At 41.0% G+C, this 20,611-nt stretch overlaps 2 protein-coding genes across 5 annotated transcripts; one reads left to right on the forward strand and one right to left on the reverse strand.

The window, feature by feature from the left end:
- Positions 1 to 1,015: 1,015 nt before the first annotated feature.
- On the reverse strand, positions 1,016 to 9,822 carry dab2 (DAB adaptor protein 2). 4 transcript variants are annotated; one of them, XM_071465361.1, is made up of 15 exons: positions 9,634 to 9,822; positions 6,624 to 6,900; positions 6,364 to 6,503; positions 5,911 to 6,009; positions 5,692 to 5,823; positions 5,489 to 5,572; positions 5,166 to 5,192; positions 5,032 to 5,082; positions 4,859 to 4,921; positions 3,330 to 3,953; positions 2,649 to 2,775; positions 1,906 to 2,544; positions 1,621 to 1,811; positions 1,432 to 1,521; positions 1,016 to 1,344 (listed from the first exon to the last, which is right to left on the reverse strand). In XM_071465361.1, the coding sequence occupies exons 2-14, from the start codon at positions 6,766 to 6,768 to the stop codon at positions 1,450 to 1,452; spliced, it is 2,394 nt and encodes a 797-aa protein (XP_071321462.1). In that variant the 5' UTR covers positions 6,769 to 6,900; positions 9,634 to 9,822; the 3' UTR covers positions 1,016 to 1,344; positions 1,432 to 1,449. The 4 variants fall into 4 exon arrangements, with proteins under 4 accessions (XP_071321462.1, XP_071321464.1, XP_071321465.1 ...); XM_071465363.1 differs by lacking the exon at positions 9,634 to 9,822 and adding an exon at positions 7,846 to 7,932; XM_071465364.1 differs by lacking the exon at positions 3,330 to 3,953 and having other exon boundaries at positions 9,634 to 9,821.
- A 4,992-nt stretch (positions 9,823 to 14,814) lies between these two features.
- c9 (complement component 9) lies at positions 14,815 to 19,453 on the forward strand. The gene is made up of 11 exons (XM_071465778.1): positions 14,815 to 14,969; positions 15,088 to 15,178; positions 15,989 to 16,136; positions 16,222 to 16,363; positions 16,755 to 16,893; positions 17,030 to 17,251; positions 17,414 to 17,654; positions 17,759 to 17,875; positions 18,481 to 18,656; positions 18,800 to 19,034; positions 19,150 to 19,453. Exons 1-11 carry the CDS (start codon positions 14,902 to 14,904, stop codon positions 19,305 to 19,307), a joined length of 1,737 nt encoding a protein of 578 aa, XP_071321879.1. The 5' UTR covers positions 14,815 to 14,901; the 3' UTR covers positions 19,308 to 19,453.
- Positions 19,454 to 20,611: the final 1,158 nt, after the last annotated feature.

Consider the following 20,611-nt stretch of genomic DNA (forward strand, 5'->3'; position numbering starts at 1 on the left):
ATTCATTTGAAAAAAGAAAAATCAAATTACTGGATTGTTAATACTAATACATCAGCATGTAAGCAGCATTTTGTAGTTTTATTGTTGTAGCATCATGTTGTAGTTTGAGTAAAATTAATTTTGATTGGGTGGTTTTATGATAGCAATCAATCATATTTTATAAGCAGATCATTTTGTTTTGTATGTGAAATGTTCATCTTCAAAGTACAGTACACAGTAACTAAAGTCCTATATCGATGTAGTGGGGTAAAAAGTACAATATTGCCCTCTGGAGTATCATGTATAGAGGTATTAAGTAAAAGAAAACAGAAATAGTAAAGTAGCATTACTCAAAATTGTATTTAAATACAGGTGAATAAACAAATCCCAAATAGTTACTTCTTGCCACTGGTAATACACTGGTCTCATTTTTTAGGTACTTTCTTTATATCATTAATGCATAAATGGAAGGACTGTTGCCCTTTCATTTCCCCTTTTAGACATATTGACACGTTTTTGTGTGGGATTGTGCAGGTAGGCTACTGTTCAAGTGCTGCAGTTCTAAGATACTTGCATTTTCATGATTATACTTCACTACTTTTCAGAGGCAAATACTGCATTGTTTGCTCCACAAATTTCTATCTGACAGATATACTTACAGTTGTAGATTAGAACAGTACATACAAAATCAGCGATGACCTCATATGATGGTAATAACTCAAACTTCTAATTACAAGCTTGAGTCTGATTATTTTTACATATTCACTAGTGCAATAGTTCACCTATGTAATGTCATATCAGGTTCTCTATGTGTCCAAAATTGTATAACATAAAATAAATGTACATACCCTATAGAAGTCTTTTTTTGAGTAGCTGCAAAACAAAAATTGGCACCATGCAGGGTGAACTCTGACCTTTGCATTTTTGTGAATCATACAGTATATTTACCTTACTGCTGAAGCCCCAGTAGATTGCGAACTGCTGATTCATTAACTCTCTCTGAAGAAGGCAATTGACTTGTCAACACCATGCAGCATTGTGATTGAATTATTTTTATTTCTTTAATACACACAGCATCAGCAGTGAACCTCTTTGGACATACTTCCTCTCACACACCACTTTTCTTTCTTCAGCAGATCATGACATAACATTTACTTCTTAGATCAGTGGTCTTCAGAAATAAGGGGACTACTGATTGGACAGAAAGAAAAACACTATCACAGGTGGAGGTGTAAAAGAAGGGTGGGTCAGGGACAAGAGTTAGAAGAGTCCGAGGATTTTGGATTGTCTTGCACATGTAGCAGATTGTCCCAAAGATGATATTTTATGTGAGGATCTCCATTTGCTCCTTTGACTCTATTTCCACTGTAAGGAAACAAGAGAAAATTGTAAAAATTGTCTGTAACCTGAACAGATGAAGCATGTTCTGAAGTAAACAATCAAAACACTTACTTGTGGACAAAGTTGGGGTCAAGCAAAGGGATTTCCAAAGGGATCTCCAAAAGCAGCTGTTGAACCAGAGTTCTGACCAACAGTTGCAGTCTGAAAAAAAAAAAAAGACCAAAATTACAAATTATGACTCTTAGCTGCTTGATATGCTGTAAATTTGTGACTATGCATAAATCTCTGTAGCATAGTTACAGGTGGCACTCCAAACGGGCTGGAATTTGGGGCCCCAAATGCTTCATCAAACTTGTCCTGATTGAGGCCTTGTCCCTGGGCTGGAGCTGAGTTGTTTGCGACAGGAGCAGAAGAGAAGGCGGCCTCGAGGAGGCCAGGATTAAAGCTTGAAGCAGGGGCTGCAGCTGAAGCAGGAGCAGGTTTACGGACATCTAAACAGCCACATGACAGAGGATTATTAGTGACACATCTCAGAGTCATATCAACTTGCAAAGTTTATCTCCATGCATCATGCAGCTGGTTTACCGTTAACTGCTGGCATTTGATTGATATCAAAGTCATCATGATCTGCAGCATCCTGAGGCAGGCCCACTTTACTGGAAAAGTACTGATCAAACGCTCCTGCTTCACTGTCGCTGGAGGCTGGAGCGGAGTTGGACACAAGCTCGCCTTTCCTCGCTGGGATGGCTGGAGGCTTGGCAATCTGGAAGTCTTTGAACATGTCCTTTCCAGTCTTCTTCTCCTTATCCCCAAGAGGGTCCAAAGCTGTGAAGGCACTGTTCTCTACCTTTGGAGGAGCCTCTTTAGCAGGAGGTCTAGGTGGAGGGCGTGATGGACCTTGCTGGTCACCCATTGCAGGGAATGCGCCCGCGTGGAAAGGATTGGTCACTGCGGGCTGACCCCAGCCTGGAGCACCAACAGGCACAGTTGGTGGAGGCTGGCCCCAGGTGTTGGGAGGGATGCCAAACTGAGGTGGCATCTGCTGGCCCCAGGCTGTGGGAGGTATGGGAAGACCACCAAAGGCAGATGGCTGTGGGAAGTTGGGCCTAGGGCCTGGAGCTGTCACTCCTGGCATAGGAAACATGGAGGGTGCAGTGGTGGAGGCTCCCCACATGCCTGCAGCAGGGATACTTGTGGTAGCTGGAGGACCTAACTGAAGATTCCCTGAATATGAAAAAAAATGTAACATGGAAGCTTAAACGGAATGAAACAAAAAAACCTGGAAAACACATTTGCATCCCAGACAAAGTTCCCCTCTTGTGTATTACCCAGAGCAGCTAAGGAGGAGGGAGCAGAGCTGGCAGGTGTACTGTTGAAAAAGTCATTTGGTGCAGATGATCCCTCCGTGGGAGGAGCAGCAAACAGCTCTGCTCCAAACAGATCACTTGATGTGGACTAGTCACAAAAAATAAAACAAAAATATGAAGTAACATTGCAAACATTTACATCGTTTTATACATGGTTACTCATAAACTACAGCAACAAATATTTTATTTATCTTATTATTTTTTATTTTATATTTACCTATGTCAGAAATAAACTCAATTTACCTGAACACTGATACAAATGCATGCTTCTCCACTTACCAGCGTTGTTACCACTGCAGCATGAATGTTAGAAAATTGATTATGAGCAGAGATGACAAAGGGTGAGGTTGATTGTTCTGCAGCACAGTCAAAGTGTCGTTTCCCAAAGCCAGTTAGAGAAGCATGTGCATGCAAAAAGACAGAACCGATCCAAACAACAAGCCCTTAACCACTCGTCACATTTACAGGCCTTGTAAACGCAATGCATCCTCTAGCATATCCTGTCAGACACCAATGCATAGTGCAAATGCTCAGAGAGGGAGATGTTAGCAACTAGTTACACTCGGGAAAATGTGCAGAAACCCCATTTTCAGGCATCACACATGCACCTCTACTGTGATTTATCTGGCTTTGGAATTTCACCTTTGCACTCCTTCGACCTCGTCCAGCCTTAGAGCTCTGCGGAGGTGGGTTTATGACAACTGAATCCTTGCTATGAGTCACAGGGGTTTGTGGGTGATGACTTATGCCATTACTGACAGGGGGAGTTGTCAAAGAAGAGTCAAAAAATGGGTTTTTGGTTGAGAGAACTGGTCCAGAATCATTTCCGTCCATCATGGTAGTTGTGCTGCCTTGAGTTATTTTGCCACCTAGTGGCCACTGTCCATTACTGAGAGCAAGAATCATGGTCCTACTGGTTAACCCATTTATCTGCTGACTAAGGTGTTCAGAGTTTCCATTCAAACCACCATTAATAATTGTCTTACTAGTGCTGCCAGCAGTGCTGTTTAGGTGATTGGTGGAGAGAAAGACCTGTGAATTATCGGGTGCTGACCCGTGAGTGGGCGATTTAGAAAGGGGGTCATCTCTGAAAGGGTCACTGTCTGGTGTTGGAAAGTAGCCAAATGTCGAGGCAAAGGGATTCTCTGTAGGGGGAGATGCCCTGCGGTCAGGGGCACAGGAAGTTATAAAGGAATTTCCCTTTATGCAATTCTGATTGCTGTCAACCTCAGCAGAAAAGTCCAGCAAGAGAATATCATTTGAGTCCTGGTTAACACGAGAGGGACAGTGGGAGAGAAGAAAAGATGTATGAATCACTTCTGCAACAGGAGATAAACATATGTGTTAACACAATGAAAAATGAATCACATGGTGTGAAAAGACATGGCAATTCAAAGCTGCTACCTGTAGAATATGTACCTCAAACTAAACTTGATGGTCCATCTCCAACATGGAAAGCTAAGTTTTTACTAAAGTCCCACTTGCCTTCAACAACAGCAAGGTAGTCTAAATATGCTACAGTCAGCACTAGCTATTTCACCTGAAACTCAAGCTGGTAGGTTGCCTCAGCAGGAATGATGTAAAACACTACCAATATTGACCTCCAGGTGTCACCAAAGTCGAACAAAAAGAAAATTCTACTGGTAGCAGCTTTAAAGGTTTAATGAACAACGATGAGATTGGTAAACATGAAGAATAAACTCAATTCTTAAAAGACTGTTTTGCATAAAGCCTAAATATGACAAATCATTAAATTTGATGCACAAAGATATAATGATTACACACAAAACTATAGTCTTTTTAGAATTGAGTTCACACACAAACACACATACACACACAACAATGATCCAGGAGGTGCTGGGGTTATTCCCTGGAGCAAATAATTTCTTACAAACACACAAAATCAGATTTTAGAAACATATTTTTGACAAGAGGGAGCATGTAGCAAACCAGATTACTATTACTGCACTCACTGTATCAATATCATTATTCATTTTCTGTTTGCCAACAAGAGTAATGCAGGAAATATTGCACTAAAAGCCTGCTGCGATTGAGATGTATAAAAAGTAAGTATAATAGTGTAAATACCCAGCTACGCTTCACTGACTAAGTATAATTCCACTATGAGGTCCAGATAAAGGGAACATTTGACACTGTGGCACCACACTTACATTTGGAGCCTGGATGTCTGGGGGGGTCGACATGGCTCCAAATAGGTCAAGCTGTTCCACTGGCTGGATGTCAGAAAGAAACAGAAACATACTGTATTTATCCAGATACTATAACCACTAGAAAGGAGATATTTTATACAATGTTCGGCTCCAAACAGAGCAGGGATTCATACTTGGGCTCTTTTTACTTCACCGTCCATGTTTAGCAAGGCGTCGTTTCCATTCTGAAAACAAAACAGAAAAATAGAAGGTTGAAGGAAGGGAGAGAGGAACTATTTGAAGAAAACAAGTGCTTCCAAGTGCTTACCTCAACCACTGCGCTGCCATTTTCAGCCTGTAAGCAGAGGTAGACTGTTAATGATTATACTTGTTTTCTTAATTTCCTAAGGCATGTTTCATTTTGCATCATTTCAATGGAATGTCTCAAGATGTGATTCCTTGAAAGAGCACAGAGAGGCAGTGTTGACATTCATGAGGGTTATACAGTGTGTACCCTGTCAAACGTCCCAGATGACCAAATGCTTTTCTCTCAGGAAGAAAATGTTCTCACTGTCTAACTTTTAATAAGAAAAAAAAAAAAAAAAAAGAAACTTTTTCCAGTTTGAAGTCAAACGCCTCGGAGCCAGTTACCTTCTGTGAGGCCTCTGCCTCTTTCTTCCTCAAGTTGAAGATGACCTGGAACAGATCTTTCAGATCAATGACCAGGGGCTCTGCCTGCGTGGAGACAAAAAGACAGCACATTTTCATTGCTGTCCACGGTATTAACAGTATGAACACATGTGACAACAGTGTGAATGTGTGAGTTTGTGTTTCTGTCTGATTGTTACTGTTACCTGCTGTGCAGTCTTTATGGCGAAGAACTGATGCTGTCCTTCTGCTCCACACACATATCCAAACGCCCGGTTATCTGTCACATCTCTTGCGATGAAGGAGATCTTATTCACCACATGCTCGTGTTCAATCACCTGAGTGACGAGGACAGAGGTTTTAATAAGGTCTGATGAACTCCAGAGAGCGACCTGACAGTAATGGTGGAAAACAGCAGAACTCACCCCTGATTTCTCATCAATGATCTTGATGCCTGACATGGAAATGTTGACCCAGATCCTCTGTTTGTGCTTGCCTTGGGACCGAGCAGCTACTGCCATGCCCTAGTGTGAGAAAAAAAATCACATATTTTTTTTCTACTTTTGTAAGTAAACAAATCATGACCACGGATTTAAAGCTGATATCTGTAAAGTTTCTGCACAAGGTCACCCTCTGCAGGCAGTTGAGTTGAATGAGCCACTGCAAAACTTTGAAAGAATAGTGCCTGACAAGCCATGACACACATTTTTTCAGTTGCAGATGGCCTCTAATGTACGAAATGTACACGACTATGTGACTAGGCTAATAAATAATTGATTGTAAAACATTACAGATGGCACCTTTAACTTGCTATCCTCTTAAAACAGTGTCACTAATCACAAAGCTACCAGGGCAAAGTCTCAGGTCTGATGTTGCACCTTGAGTTTCATCATGGAGTCCTGGCACATCTTGTCTCCCCGGGCCTCTGGGACATCATCGATGCCAATCAGTTTGGCCTTGTACCTCACACCATCACCTTGAAACCTGCCCAGCAGGTACTCATCTGTCTTCTCTGCAACTGTAAAAAACAATTCAGGAAAATTATTATTATTATTATTAAAAATATATTGAAAATAAATAGTTATTCGAAAGTCTTCATGAAGGCATGTTCATGAGCGTGTCTTCTTCCATCAGTTACCTTTCTTCTTCTCTTTCTTGAATGGGACCCTGGATGTGGGTGTAGCAGGGGAGGCGGGAGGGCTGTTGGAGGTTGAGCCCGTAGTTGGGGAGGCGACGCTGGGATCGGCAGGGACGGGCACGCTGTTCTCCACCTCTGCAGACATGGTGTGGAGTGAGTCTCACTGGACAAGTGGACAGTCGGGGGTAAAGCAGACGTGCAGCTCCGTGTTCGGGGGCAGCAAGGTCAACCGAGCAGATGACTCTTAACACCCACACATGCTTCTCTCGTTGTTAGTCTGGAGAAGTGAAGTATGGTAGTGTGATGGGAAAAAAAAGGGGAAGATGAGCGGTTAATACTCATTCTTGATGAAACTGCAAAGAAGATATTGGACAGTAACTGGTTCCAACTAAAATACTTTGTGACTTCTGGAGAGAGGTTTTTGTAAGTAGCTGCTGAGAGGATTCTTTTGCACATCATAAACAATCATATTCTTTTAACAATCCACAGTAAACATTTACAACCACAGAAACACCGTCAAGAGGGAGAAGAGTAACAGGACATATGACCCATAAAACATCATGGCCTCATATGGGGAAGAGCACAGAAAACACACACTTTAACCCAGCTTTACACATGCTGTGTCAGTTCAGCAGTGGAGTAAATTAATCCTAAAGCTAAAGAAAGGCAGTGCTCACAGTCAACCTCCTAAAAATGTACTGAAATCCGGCCACCGGCCTTTTCCTACTCATGTAGGATGGAGTAACTGGGCATCGCTGTCAATGTGCAGATTGACAAAGAAAAGCACATTTTGTAACAGTGCTGTCACATCATGAAATTTGTCACCCCCATAAAAATCCACTGAGCTGTGTAAGCTGTGGTTCAGACTAGCGGCATGCCAGTCATACGCATATGCAGATCAACGATAACATCATCGATTTTAGTGCCAGCAAACTGAAATCTGTCACTTAAACCTCTGCAGGAAACACAAGGCGATGGATCGCAGCGGGTGCAACTGCCGCCGATTTTCACCCACATCTCCTCAGCTGCGTTAAGCATAGCAATTTACTCTTATGTATATGCATCACTATCACCATTTATTCACTTAATCAATCAAGCTAACAATCACATGCATTCAGCTGGACAAAAAAAAAAAAAATGCTCTAGAGGACTCCTGCTCTGAACAGCCAGTGGAATAAAACCAACACACACACACACACAGCTCTGTGAGGGACATACATACCTTTAGGGCCACTTCCAGAGGCTACACTGCCTGCGCTACCAGTGTAAAGAGGCTGTGAGTACCATAGGACAGACCAAAGGTTGAATGTGGGCAAAGGTTGAGCAATTACCTGGAGTTAATCTTACGCTAGCGAAGCAAAAGATCTCGTGATGCCCAGCTAAGCAACTATAAACGGAAATTAGAGCCTTTGGAATGATCATTTACTCATGATGTTCTCAAGGTGTCTGTAAAAATCATTACACTTAATAAAATGGTGATGTGTAATCAGGATAAAATGATCCTAAAAAAAAAAAGGAGGAAAAAAATCCAAATGCAACTGTGTGACCTTGCAAATTCAGAATATTTTCATCTAAAGACTGAAAGACTATGACAGTCTGGTCCTGAGTTACTGCTCAGGATTAAAAAAAACATAGAGGCAATTAGTTTGACTCATCATGGAAATGAGAGCTATACAGGATGAGATAACAGATGTGAACTTTCAGGTCAGTGAGTGCGAGCCACCTTAGTGCTAAAAGGGACCTCTCTGTGAATCACACCTGACCATATCAGACACTGACAAGTGTACAGAGACTCAGTAGAGACGGTGCAAAGTTGGATTGTGAATGGAGCATGTTTTTCTTATTCAAGACATTATTTTTTAAAATTGCTGTTTGTATGAGGGTTACATCACAAGAGCTACTGTGCAGCTGTAAAACAATAAAAACTTCACTTCTGCCAGTGTAAGTCAAGGGAACATACAAGGAAAGTCCTCATGTGTTTGGTTTTCCATGGTAACGTTTAAATTCCTGCAAGGTTCAGAGGCTGTTTTTGCTGCTGTGCAGGGAAGCGTGGAAAAACAAGACCCTAAACACTTGTTGATGCTCCATTTACACGCAGCATGACACATGATTGCACTTGTCCTGTAACCGCAGTGGTGTCAGAGTCCCACTAGCTGGAGGAGAGGCTAATAAAAAGGGCAGAATGTAAGCTGTTCATTGCTGATTTCAGTTAAAGGATTACATTTTAACAAGCAGCTCAAAAGGCTGTCACAACTACCAGAGGAAGGAGAGGAAAAATCTGTAGATTTTTTTTTTTTTTACAGCATCCACCAGTGTCACAACACAAAGAGCACTTAGCCATAGAACACAAGTGTAAATTCATATTGGTCAGCAGAATAAGTGCAGCGCAAAGGCAGAAATGTCACAATCCTGGGCCGTCAGGAAACGTAAACTACTGCACATCTGGAGGAAATCAGGGAATGACTCAGTCTGCAAGTGAATGAGATGGTGAAATACCACAGGCCCAGTGAGAGCAGAGAGCATGCAGCACTCTCATACAGAGAGAAGGCTGCTTTGCTTCTAAAACTAAGATGTGGACGGGAGATGCAAATGAAAAAGTTAATGAACGTCGTAATTGTCTCAAGATTAAAAAAAAAAAAAAGATGTCGTGTGAATGTGTTGGAGCCACAGGAGGCAGTGATCTGAAAAGACAACTAACAGGCAGAAAACGCGTTGTTTTTCCATCAGTCGAGGCAGGAAAAGACCACGAAGTGAGTCACAAATGAAACTAAACAGTGGGTGAAGTCTGAGCTCCCTAAGTGATGCGCCATCGACGGAGTCCGTTTGAGGCTGAGACTCCACTTTCACAAACCGACCTGTGTTTATTATGATTTTACAGGCGAACTCAAACTACTTTTTTTTTTTTTTTTTCAAACTAAAACTCCTTCAAACGTCAGCCTGTAAGGCTGTGATGAATCTTTAATTAATGCCCAGATGGGAAACAGAGTGAAAAGCAGGAGAAGAGCCGTACCCGTGTGAAAGCGCGCAGAGAGACGGGCTCCTCTCTCCTCTCGTCCCCGTGATGCCTCCGCGGCTGCTCTGCAAAAATGACTACAATCAAACACGGCGTCGGAAAAACGAGCAGGAGTCAGATGTTTTCCGCTGAAAGCAGCGGACAGAGAGGAGAGACTGCTGCGGACTCCCAGTTTAACCCTTCACTCACTGACAGGCCCGACGCTGCACATTTCAGCCGGGAGGGGGGCGGGCTCTTCATGTGGCACAAAATCACGCAAGGTCTTACACCAAATTAAGTGGGTCATGAAAAACATGTCCACAATAGATATAATATCATTAGTTTTTATTTTTATTTTTTAACAACACACACTGTTTAACAATGGTGGTCTGTTTTTATCACCACCTCACTTTTCAAAAGGGTCATGAAGATAGTTATTATGACAAAAACAGACACGTTCAAGAGATGAAAATCACAGGTTTGTGTGTCCTTAAATAAACTGCATGTGAAAGAGGTTGCTCCTGAGGCACCCACAGAGAATGAACACTTGATTCTGCAGCTCCCCTCAGTCTAATGGAGCCTTATATCGTCCTTAAGCTTTTTGTTTTGGTTTCAGGGGCCTGCAGCTTTAAGGTGTAACTGGGATAGCATCATTATCAGCAGCAGCAAGCTACTGTTTTCTACACAAAAAAAATAAAAAGAAAGCCCTAAAATCCCACTGTGTGCTACCTATAGCCTGTATAGCAGACATGCAGTAACATACCAGGTGAACTTATGGAACATTTAGCAGCTAAAGAGCCAGAGATTTCTCTTGAGAGTCAGTGGAGACTAAAACAGAGCTAAAAGGAGAGTGAATATTAAACCTGCATTTTGTAGGTGGCCGAAAACATGACTCCAAATGAATGCTAATGCTGCATCCGCTGAATGTGTAAATAAGCAACTGGTTAACTGAAGCCACATCAGCTTAAACAGCGAAAATATGTCAGTGTTGTGTTCACAGTTTGTTTCTGCTGTGCCCACATGGCCAAAACTTCAGTTAGTGCAGCTTTCATTTTCCAATACAGTGACAATTACTTCTGAATAAGTATAAGTAAAAGTAGTTGCAGTTAGCGTTCACTGTTCCTGCAAGAACATATTCTGCTGTTTTAAATAGAATATGAAATGTGATTGGAAACATATGATTTTCTTTGGTTATTGTTGTGTAAGGGGGCAGACTGGCTAGAAAATGGCGAAGGCTTGGCTGAGATGAAGCAAGAATCCCTTGTTGCTCAACATTTGTGGCAGAAATCGTTTTCTAACAATGGCAAACGGAAAAACATGAACATATCCCATCTTCCTCTGCCAGCACTGTGGGTCCGCTTCCACAACACTGGATGAGCAAAGCAACTTCATATGATATCGGAGTAACAGCTAAACATTATGTACAATGAGCATCATAACGTGAGCTGTAGATGGAGAGAAGGGAAAGAAGAGCCTTAGCCAGGGAGGAAAGCTCCACCGTTGCTGACAAAGCACTTTTTTTTTTTTTTTTTTTGAAAGAGTAAGCAGTATATTTCCTCTGCACTAGTCTTAGTGCAATTACACTAAACTGATGGCTGAAACTGGGTCATCAAGTTCCTCAGTAAATGTCTATTTTGCTTGTGATACCATATAGTGAGCCATGTAATGACAGTTTTTATATTTCCTGCCAGTGCCAGTTAATGCTGTTCCCAGGAACAAAATCCTCAAGTCAAACAGGAAGTGTTTTGTGTCATGTTTGCAGAAGCATCAATGGATGTTTGTTTAGGATAATTAAGAGGAGAACTGGGTAGTTAGTGTAAGCAGGGGGGCTGCAATTAAAAAGAAAGAAAATGCACAATACAAATAAACAATTGGGGGGAAAACCCCATCTGTAATAGCTATGAAACTAGAGTAAAAATAAACACTGAGATCTGCACAACATGAGTAGTGATGTCAATGTGGCTTTTTTACAACTTTTAAAATGACTGATGGTAACTTAAACCCCAGACAAACGTCTAACAGCTGATTCTGTGGAGTCTGACGGTTTAACAGTATTGGTTTGTGATGATGTGACTGCAGGCACTGTGCCAACACTGTTTTTATTTTGTCTAACAGCATAAAGAACAACTGAATACTTTATCACATTAAAAGTCATAAGGCATTAGAATTACTGCTCATATGCACTGATTTTTATGTGATGGACTTAAATCAATTTTTTTATTTATTGTTATAGCCTACATGTATATTAAAGTGACAGTTTTATTCAGACAGGATGACATGAGCATGGAGTTTTGAATCCACAGATGGAAACTCTGGCACCTTTTGCCAACCTGTTGGTGCCATAAAAACTGAAACCATCAGCCAACCACCACATGAGCACAGCCAGATGTAACAGTCACATCTGCACCTACTTCATCCCAGACCCCAGTCATCTTACTTATATCATTCTTGTATCCAAAAAACTGTAAACTTTTGATTTATTTTGACAACCAAAGCTGTTAAAGAGATGTACAGTATACTGTATGTTATAGGGTGAGAGGTGAGAAATGAGAGAGAGGAGGACAGAGGAAGGACGTCCTTCCTGGCTTTGTATCCTGCGTTGTGCTGACAGAAGCTGCTTTTTTGGAGATGAGCCCCTCAGAAACCAGATAATTCACCAGTTGAGAGTCTGTTTTCCCCTCCAGCCACCAACCAAGGGAATAATATTTTTCATAACCTTTTATTAAAAACTGAACGTCATCTGATTTCTTTGCTCTTGCAGAAGAAATACCAGACAGAAATGCATATATCTGAAAACGCTTTGTTTGTTTTATATGTGTTTATTTCTCTTGTGTCTATCAATAGAACAAGACAACAACAAATTCAGAGATTGTTGAAATCTTCTTTTCAGTGACGTGTTTCTCTGGCCCAGCTTCACTGTGTGATGACGCTGGGTTAAAACGATGGTTCCTTGTTGTTCTGTATGTGATTCATTGTCGGCTCAGATCAGTGGCACACCCCAGCACAACCACAAAAGTGAATACAGGAGGACGTGTTAGACATCATTCTACTTACTCATGTGGAATTTAAGCTCATGGGAGAAGTAGGGACTCTGGTAGGAAAGGGAAAGGTTTGGGATACCCTTTTTGAGAAACAGACTACAGATGGCACAAGTCAGCACAGACTGTAACACATACAAGGATTTATTTTTGTGATAGAATGCTGACCGAGACAATCTAATGGGAAGTGTCCTTTCCTTAGTTTATGACAGGAAGGCTGTAATCCAAACATCAAGCATTTAGGGCGTGAATCCTGGAACCAGCTGCCACTGCAGCCAGAACTTAAGATAGCCACTTATCTCCAGTCCATAATTGAGGTAGCCTTAGATTTTATCCTCTCTGTTCTTTTAACTCTCAGCTGCCATCACAGCCCTCGTCCATTTCAGCAGCACAAGTGACGGTGCAGGAAGCAACGCCATCATATTCTGTTGCACATTACGACAAGTTTCTATGAGATGTAGTGTGTAAATTACAGTAAAATTGAGCAATATGCCATCCCACAAGTGTGTCCACACAGTTCCAGCAATCCCTCCCCCCTAAAAAAAAAACAGGAAGTCTTTCTAGTCAGGAGAAATATTGGCCAAGCACCTTGCCTCCCCTCTGGCTTCCTGAGAAAGCTGGGAGGAAACTGCCGAACTTCATAAAAGCAGTGACTTCAGCACATATTTGTGCCTCTCCAGCGGGGCATGACCACATAGCCCCGAGACTACCCCAGCTCTCTGCACAGATACAGGGAAAGAATCAGGACAGGGCAGCCCCCACATTGACTTTGGAGACATAAGGGAATACTCTGACCGTGTTTATTTAAGTCAGCAGGAAAATACTCGTCAAAACGCTGAATATTCTGGAATTTAACATCAGTTTTACTCTCTCAGGTGGATAAAATCTGACATTTGCCAGCCACCCAACACTGACAGATCTCTGTATCCGTGAATAATGATTCACCTGATCATAGATTATTAGCTAATTTGATCATAATCTTAATAAATCCTGTCTACTTTTAAAGTCAGCACTGCTTTTATCTCCCTACTCTCTCTTTTCTCTTTTTTTGTAATTTATACACACTGCACTCCTTCCTTTTGAAGAACAAAGAAATGCAGGCTCAGCAAAAAGTCTCCCAGATCACATGACAGATCATTAGGTGCAACAGTTTAAAACTTCCTGTACATTGTGCAAGGCTTGTTTTGATCTATTTTCAAAAGAAAACTGTGTTTGGTGTGGCACAGAACAGTATTAATGCAAATAAATGCAGAATATCTTGTTATTGTAGTCTCTGTATTGCTGTGTTACCTCACCCTGGATACATAAACAGTGTTTGACTCCACAACTTGGACATAAAAGACTGAATAATGCCATTTATGTTCAATGTTGCCATCTTGTGGACAAAGTATTGCACATCATACTCTATAAACCTGTGCAGCAAGAAGCCTTTTCCTGCACATAACAGTTTTTCAAACATCTTTAATGTCAGTAGATATAACGGGTGTGTACCTGGTTGAATTTGAAAGTCTTGCTGTTCAGTTTTCCAATGTCAGATGATGACCTAAATGTACCATGGACGTATCTTAGTTCTCAGTATCTCAGTTTAGTCAAAAGTCGAAAACAGCTTCTTTAAATATTTGCTCTGCCTTCCTGTAAGCCTGCCTGAGTGATTGGGTAATCTGGGAAACACAGAAATTTGTCACAGGAAAAAACCGCATGCAATTAATGAAAGTGTTCCCAAAATAAAAAATCTAACGCAATAAAAGACCTTTGGCCTCATGTATGAATGGTGTGTACGTCCTAAAAGAGAGACCAAACTTGACATGGTTTTCCAGCTTTTGTGTGTCATGGATCTTCCTGTCTTTCACCCAGTGCATGCTGGGATAGTTTCCAGCTCTCCATGACTCAGAAGGGCACTAAATTTCATAAACATATAATAGCTTACATAAAAATACAAAAATGTATATATTAATAACACATTTTATAACATTAAGATTGCAGTGGCCATGGGCTTTTGTGTTGTACACTTAAGTGTTTTCAGTGAATGTAAAGACTGGATAGGTACTGTTATACTTCAAACAAACAAACTCTGGTTTTGTGATTTCCCAAGCACTGAATCAATATCACTGCACCTAAAATCCAAACTATTGACTGTTCTTACAGCAAACCAGCCCTTTTGCAGCTGGATAATTATTGACAAAGAGGTCAGTTAAAAGATTAAAGTGGAACAGGAGAGCAACATAATTTATCTTTACAACGATTCATCATGAGGACTACTCTCCAGCTGGGCTTCTGTGGCCTGTGTCTTGCTCTGACACTTCTTGGAGAAGGAATGTATGTATATTTCCTGCTTCATTCAGGCCTTAACATAATGGCAATGCTGTTTTCAATCAGTGACTATGGATCTTGGTATATTAGACTGAGCTGATTGCATATAATGTGTGTATTTCAGGGGAGTGGAACTTCCTGATCCACCAGCAGTGAACTGTGAATGGAGTCGCTGGTCAGAGTGGAGTTCTTGTGATCCTTGCACAAAAACCAGAGTGAGTCCAGTACAAGAGGTCAACGTCAGTTGCTGCAAAACTCAGCTACCCAGTCTAACCAGAGTACCTCACCAGTTAGAATGCAACACACTGTGCTGCCCTAGAGTCAAAACACAGTTACAACTTATTTTGTCAAAACTGATTTATGATCAGAATCTGATGCTCTGCATCTGTTTACCAAAATATATTCTGTCATACAAGATTTGTAATTTTTTTTTTCGTTGGAGAAAATACAGGATATAAATCTGTAAGAGCTAGAAAACACAAGTAAAACCTAAACTGCAGTGACACACTCCTGCTAGTTACGACATAGCCTTAGCTAAAGAGAAAGCTAAAGAATTTGATTAGCTAACAGGGAAGATTTTCCTTTTTCTTGTTGCTGAAAAATCAATAACACCCGATCCAGCTAAGAGGTAACTGGTCTAGTTCAGCAGAGTCAAAGTAACTGTGCAGTAACCTGCGCAGCCTGTGACTCTAGTGGAAGTCACATTATTTGATGTGGTTAAGCTACCTTTAAATCCCATATTTAAATTTATTAAACTATCCCAGTTCTCATGAACAAGAAACCTAAGGAAGAAACAAGAACACATTGCATTTTCCCTGTGCTCTTTGTGCAAGGTCTGTAAAAACGATGAATAATCAGCCGTAAATGCATAAAATCAAGGTTTTACATCTTCTGATATACACTTTGTCACAGAACCCTCAAATTTCAAACCCTTTTTTCCTCAACTTCACTGTTTCTCTAACTTGACCTCTGCCTTTGTAAGGCAGTGTAGATGCTTAACAAAGTATATTATTTGTCATCTTCAGAGACGGTCTCGAAGTGTAGAAGTGTTTGGCCAGTTTAAAGGCCAGCGCTGCCAGGAGTCAATTGGCTCTGCAGAGGCCTGTGTACCAACTGGTACATGTGAGGCACCGCCGCCGGAGTGCTCAGACTCGGAGTTCCAGTGCGAGTCCGGTACTTCAGAGTGTTTTAAGTCACCAGCAATACCTCTGTCTTCATTGCATCAGGCCCCATAAGTTAAACCCCCATCTTTGCACAGGTTTTTGCATTAAGAAGAGATTAACGTGCAATGGAGACTATGACTGTGAAGATGGATCAGATGAGGATTGTGATCCTGGGCGTAAACCGTGTGGTTCGGCAATCCTGAACAATAATGAGCAAGGCAGAACAGCAGGATACGGGTAAGAGTGAGTTGTTTAAGATGTAATTCAGCTTCAGCTTGCTTCAAAGAGTCAGTATACATGTGGAAAATGGAGGTTTTGTAACACTTACATCAGGACAGTGCATTGTCCCATTCATGGTCACCATGTGTAACAAAGTCACTGTTAGCAAAAAAAAAACAGCTTCAGAAAACATGTCTTATTTCATTTGAGTTGTTTTTAAACAATAAAAATGATTTATTTTGTACAGACAAAGATAATCTTGCAAATGAACACATTTCCCAAAAATTCAAACTATTCCTTTAAGTACAAGTAATAGAACTTGTACTTGTGTAGTATACTCAGGTATTCTTCAACCTTATGGCAAGTACGCATCATATTGTATAAAGTGGCCATTGTGTCCATGCACCAGAATCAACCTCTTGGGTGCAGATCCACGAATGAACCCCTTCAACAATGATTACTTCAATGGACGATGTGATCGAGTGATGAATCCAAACACTGGGCAGAATGACAGGATTCCTTGGAATGTTGGTGTGCTCAGCTATCAGGTCAGCCACAATTATTTTTCCTGTTTTATCCTGAGGATGAATTCACCACATATCTGTGATATTGTGTAAAATGATGATGAATATTTGCCAGTGAGGGAATTGCCTTCCCTTAACACTTTGGTTCCCTGTCTTCCAGACCCTAGTGGAGGAAACTGTCTCTAGAGAAATCTATGAAAACACACACAGCCTTGTGAGGGAACTGCTGAAAGAGGCGTCTTTTAAAGTTGATGCTGGACTTTCCTTCAAATTCACTCCAAGTGAGAAGTCCATGTCCGATTTTACTCCAAAGATTGATCTCGATGCACAATATGAAAAGAAAACAATGATTAGGGATGTCACTGACAACAGCAAAATTCAGGTAAATGTCAACTAGTGACAAATGGTTCACATTGGAATTTATAAGTAGTTCATGAAACATGTAACATTACCTAAAAAAGACAAAATGGTGTAATCAAGAATGCCTCAAAATATACATACTATCTGAATCTGTATTAATAATACCTCTGTCCTGCACACTCAGAACAAGAGCTTTATGCGGGTGAAGGGCAAAGTACAGCTGAGCACCTACAGGCTGCGCTCTCGTGAACTCAAAGTGGCCGATGAGTTCCTGCAGCATGTCAAATCTTTGCCTTTGGAGTATGAGAAGGGTATTTATTTTGCCTTCCTGGAGGACTATGGAACCCACTACACCAGAAATGGGAAGTCTGGCGGCGAATATGAGTTGATCTATGTTCTCAACCAGGATACCATCAAGGCAAAAAGTATGTGAACCCAACCCCCATAAAAGTGTCTAATCGTTATAAAACCTGCGTGTGGACTAAATGAAAAGTTGGCAAGAGCTCGTCATCGACCCTTTTTTTTGCAGATCTGACAGAGAGAATGATTCAAGACTGCATCAAGGTTGGCGTCGCAGCAGATTTTGGTGTAATCTCAGGACACGCTAGACCTGAAAATTGTGAGCCAGTAACAACAAAAAAAGAAGGTCTGCTTTTCCTTTTTTTTATTCATCTTAAGTCTATCAAGTCAATATTTTAAAGTACAGCTCTAGATTTTTCAGGTCTATTTTAATCCTACAATACTCACATACCATATGAACACTTGAAGAGTTACTCATAATCATTCTTCTTGCCCATATTTGCCACAAAATTATGCCTTTGAAGCACAACAACCTTGTAAGACACTGGTGACAAAATCCAGACCCGAAATTCAGAAATGGGGCAACATGAGGCTTCAGCAGCCTGAGTTAGCCAAAATTAGTGTGTATCTCATTGATATCTATAACAGCATATGTGTGTTGAGTGCCAGTGTTGTAACCTGGCAATGCACCTACTAGTTAAGTATCCATTGGATACATCCGAGCCAGGATTCAGCAAGAAAAAACAGTTGTCTGCAGAAACACAAAGAAGGAATTTGGTGAAAAGACTGTAACTTTGGAAGAGTGCATTAAGATTGACCTGTAAAAATCCAAACATAACCTCTATAACCTAACCTCTATTTTATTGTGTGGGACACAGACTTTGATGAATTTGAGTGAGGTTCATGTATCAATTATGCAAAGTCACTAAAAGTTGGTCTGCTGGTACACAGCTGGCGTTGAGGGAAAAGCAGTGGTGGACGAGGTGATGACATCTGTCAAAGGAGGTACTCTTGAAAGCGCCGTTGCTATGAGGACTAAATTAAACCGAGATGGGGTGATGGACGTTGCTACTATTCAGAACTGGGCACGGACCATCGCCGACGCCCCTGCACTGCTTAACAGCGAGGTAGGAATTTTGGAAAGGTGAAACTGTAACAATATCATTACAGGTGTCATGCAGTGGTGATAATGTTTCTAAAAATGATATCATTTCTTCATTATCATATTCTGGTAAGCGAACTGATGCACATATTCTGTTCTTTCACGCAGCCGGAGCCCATCTATACGTTAATTCCATTGGATATGCCTGATGCTAACACCAGGATATCCAACCTGAAGAAGGCCACAGCAGACTATGTAGCAGAGTATAATGTGTGCAAGTGTAAGCCCTGTCAGAACGGAGGCACTCTTGCACTGATAGATGGGAAGTGTATTTGTCTGTGCCCTCACCTGTTTGAGGGCTTGGCCTGCCAGAATTTCAAGGGTGATAAAGCTAAATACTCAGGTAAGAGTGAACAGCTGGGCAGAAGACAAATCAAAAAACACAGCATCCCAGCATACCAACACGGCCAATCATATCACTTTTTCTTTTGTATGCCAATTTGGGCAATGTTTTGCAGGTGACCGACCTACTGTTCGTCACGAAGGTAACTGGTCATGCTGGTCTTACTGGTCCAGCTGTAGTGGAGGCACGCGCACCAGAACACGCCACTGCAACACAGGCGGGATCCCTGGAGCTGAGTGCACAGGCGACACCAACAATGTCGAATACTGCTAAACAGAAAGATGACCATGTAACACACATAATCTCGCTTTCTCCTTCTCTCTGACACACACACGCACACACACACACACACACACACACACACACACACACACACACACACACACACACACGCACACACACACACAGCACTCACAAAACCTATGTCAGAAAGATTAAAACTGAAAGATTAAAGTGATGAAGATTTTTGTCTTTACCTGCTTAATTAGGAGAACAGTGTCATCTTGAGGTTGATACTAGACAGTGCAGTTTATAAAATAAATACATAAAACACAGTTTGTAAATTTTGTTCTTTGGTTGAATTTGGTTGATTTGGTTGAAAAAAATCTCAGTGATACTTAAAGGATCCTGTTCACATATTTTAGTACAAATGACACAAATCTAATTAAAACAGCTACAAGAATTTTATGAAGCTTAATAAAGATGTGGTGCCACAGTTCTTCACTGTATTCTGTACACTTAGAAATTTGCACTGTATCAATCCCATTTAAGTGCCCTTTAAGTTCCTTTCCTTTCAGTATCTGTTGCAACTTATGTGGCTCAATAATGAAACAACACATGAAATTAAAAGGTAACTCAAAACTCTGTCTTTTACAGCCCACAGCAACCTGGACAGAAAAAAACAATAAGAGCGTGTCCTGTTCAGTCATTCAGCAGACTTAAGTTTAGATCCAAAAGAACTTTGGCTTTTTGACAGCAAACAGCACTGTGCGTCCTTCAGCAGCTTTAGTTCCACTTAGATATAGTGTTGGCTGAAGTATGTATTAATGGGCTAATAACTCATATTTAAAAGCATGGACACATTCCATCTGGCTGTGCTGTGCAAATGAAAACCAGATGAGCAGAAAGCGACTGGATGGAGAGAGAACTGACACAGAGGGCAACTGCTGGACAGAGATCAGAGATTAAGGTGCTGGACATAAACTCAACATAAAGGAATACATTATATGTGTTTCCTCTGTTCTTCTTAGCTGTGCCTGAAACCTCTTTCACATATGTACATAAGTCATAAATGTTATGACATTTTGTTATATTGGTGAAATTTGGGAAGAGTAGATCAGTTGTTGTGGAAGACAAAAATAGAGCAGCAACGTTAGTGCTAATGCAAATAATACAAGTGCTACAATCCACAATGCCTAACATTTGTCTTACTTATTATTTTCTTTTCTTCTCTTTTGTTTTGTGAGATACCACCACTGTGTTTGGCCTCTTCTCATCATCAGTGGTAAAATCATTACCATTGGATTTATTGCTTTGATGCTCTTGAATTTGCTCTCACAATGGGCAAAAAGGCCGAC

Source organism: Trachinotus anak, unplaced genomic scaffold (genome assembly GCF_046630095.1).
Source record: "Trachinotus anak isolate AG129_WGS33_773 ecotype Australia unplaced genomic scaffold, CSIRO_AGI_Tana_v1 ptg000028l, whole genome shotgun sequence".
NCBI classification, from domain to species: domain Eukaryota; kingdom Metazoa; phylum Chordata; class Actinopteri; order Carangiformes; family Carangidae; genus Trachinotus; species Trachinotus anak.

Excerpts from the sequence above, each read along its gene's own strand:
- c9 (XM_071465778.1), top strand. The coding sequence starts at position 14,902 with ATGAGGACTACTCTCCAGCTGGGCTTCTGTGGCCTGTGTCTTGCTCTG. Across the intron at positions 18,657-18,799 it reads CTGCACTGCTTAACAGCGAG|CCGGAGCCCATCTATACGTT; the intron begins GTAGGAATTTTG and ends TCTTTCACGCAG. Across the intron at positions 19,035-19,149 it reads TGATAAAGCTAAATACTCAG|GTGACCGACCTACTGTTCGT; the intron begins GTAAGAGTGAAC and ends AATGTTTTGCAG.
- dab2 (XM_071465361.1), bottom strand. The coding sequence starts at position 6,768 with ATGTCTGCAGAGGTGGAGAACAGCGTGCCCGTCCCTGCCGATCCCAGC. Across the intron at positions 6,010-6,363 it reads ACTCCATGATGAAACTCAAG|GGCATGGCAGTAGCTGCTCG; the intron begins GTGCAACATCAG and ends TTCTCACACTAG. Across the intron at positions 2,545-2,648 it reads CTCCTCCTTAGCTGCTCTGG|GGAATCTTCAGTTAGGTCCT; the intron begins GTAATACACAAG and ends TTTCATATTCAG.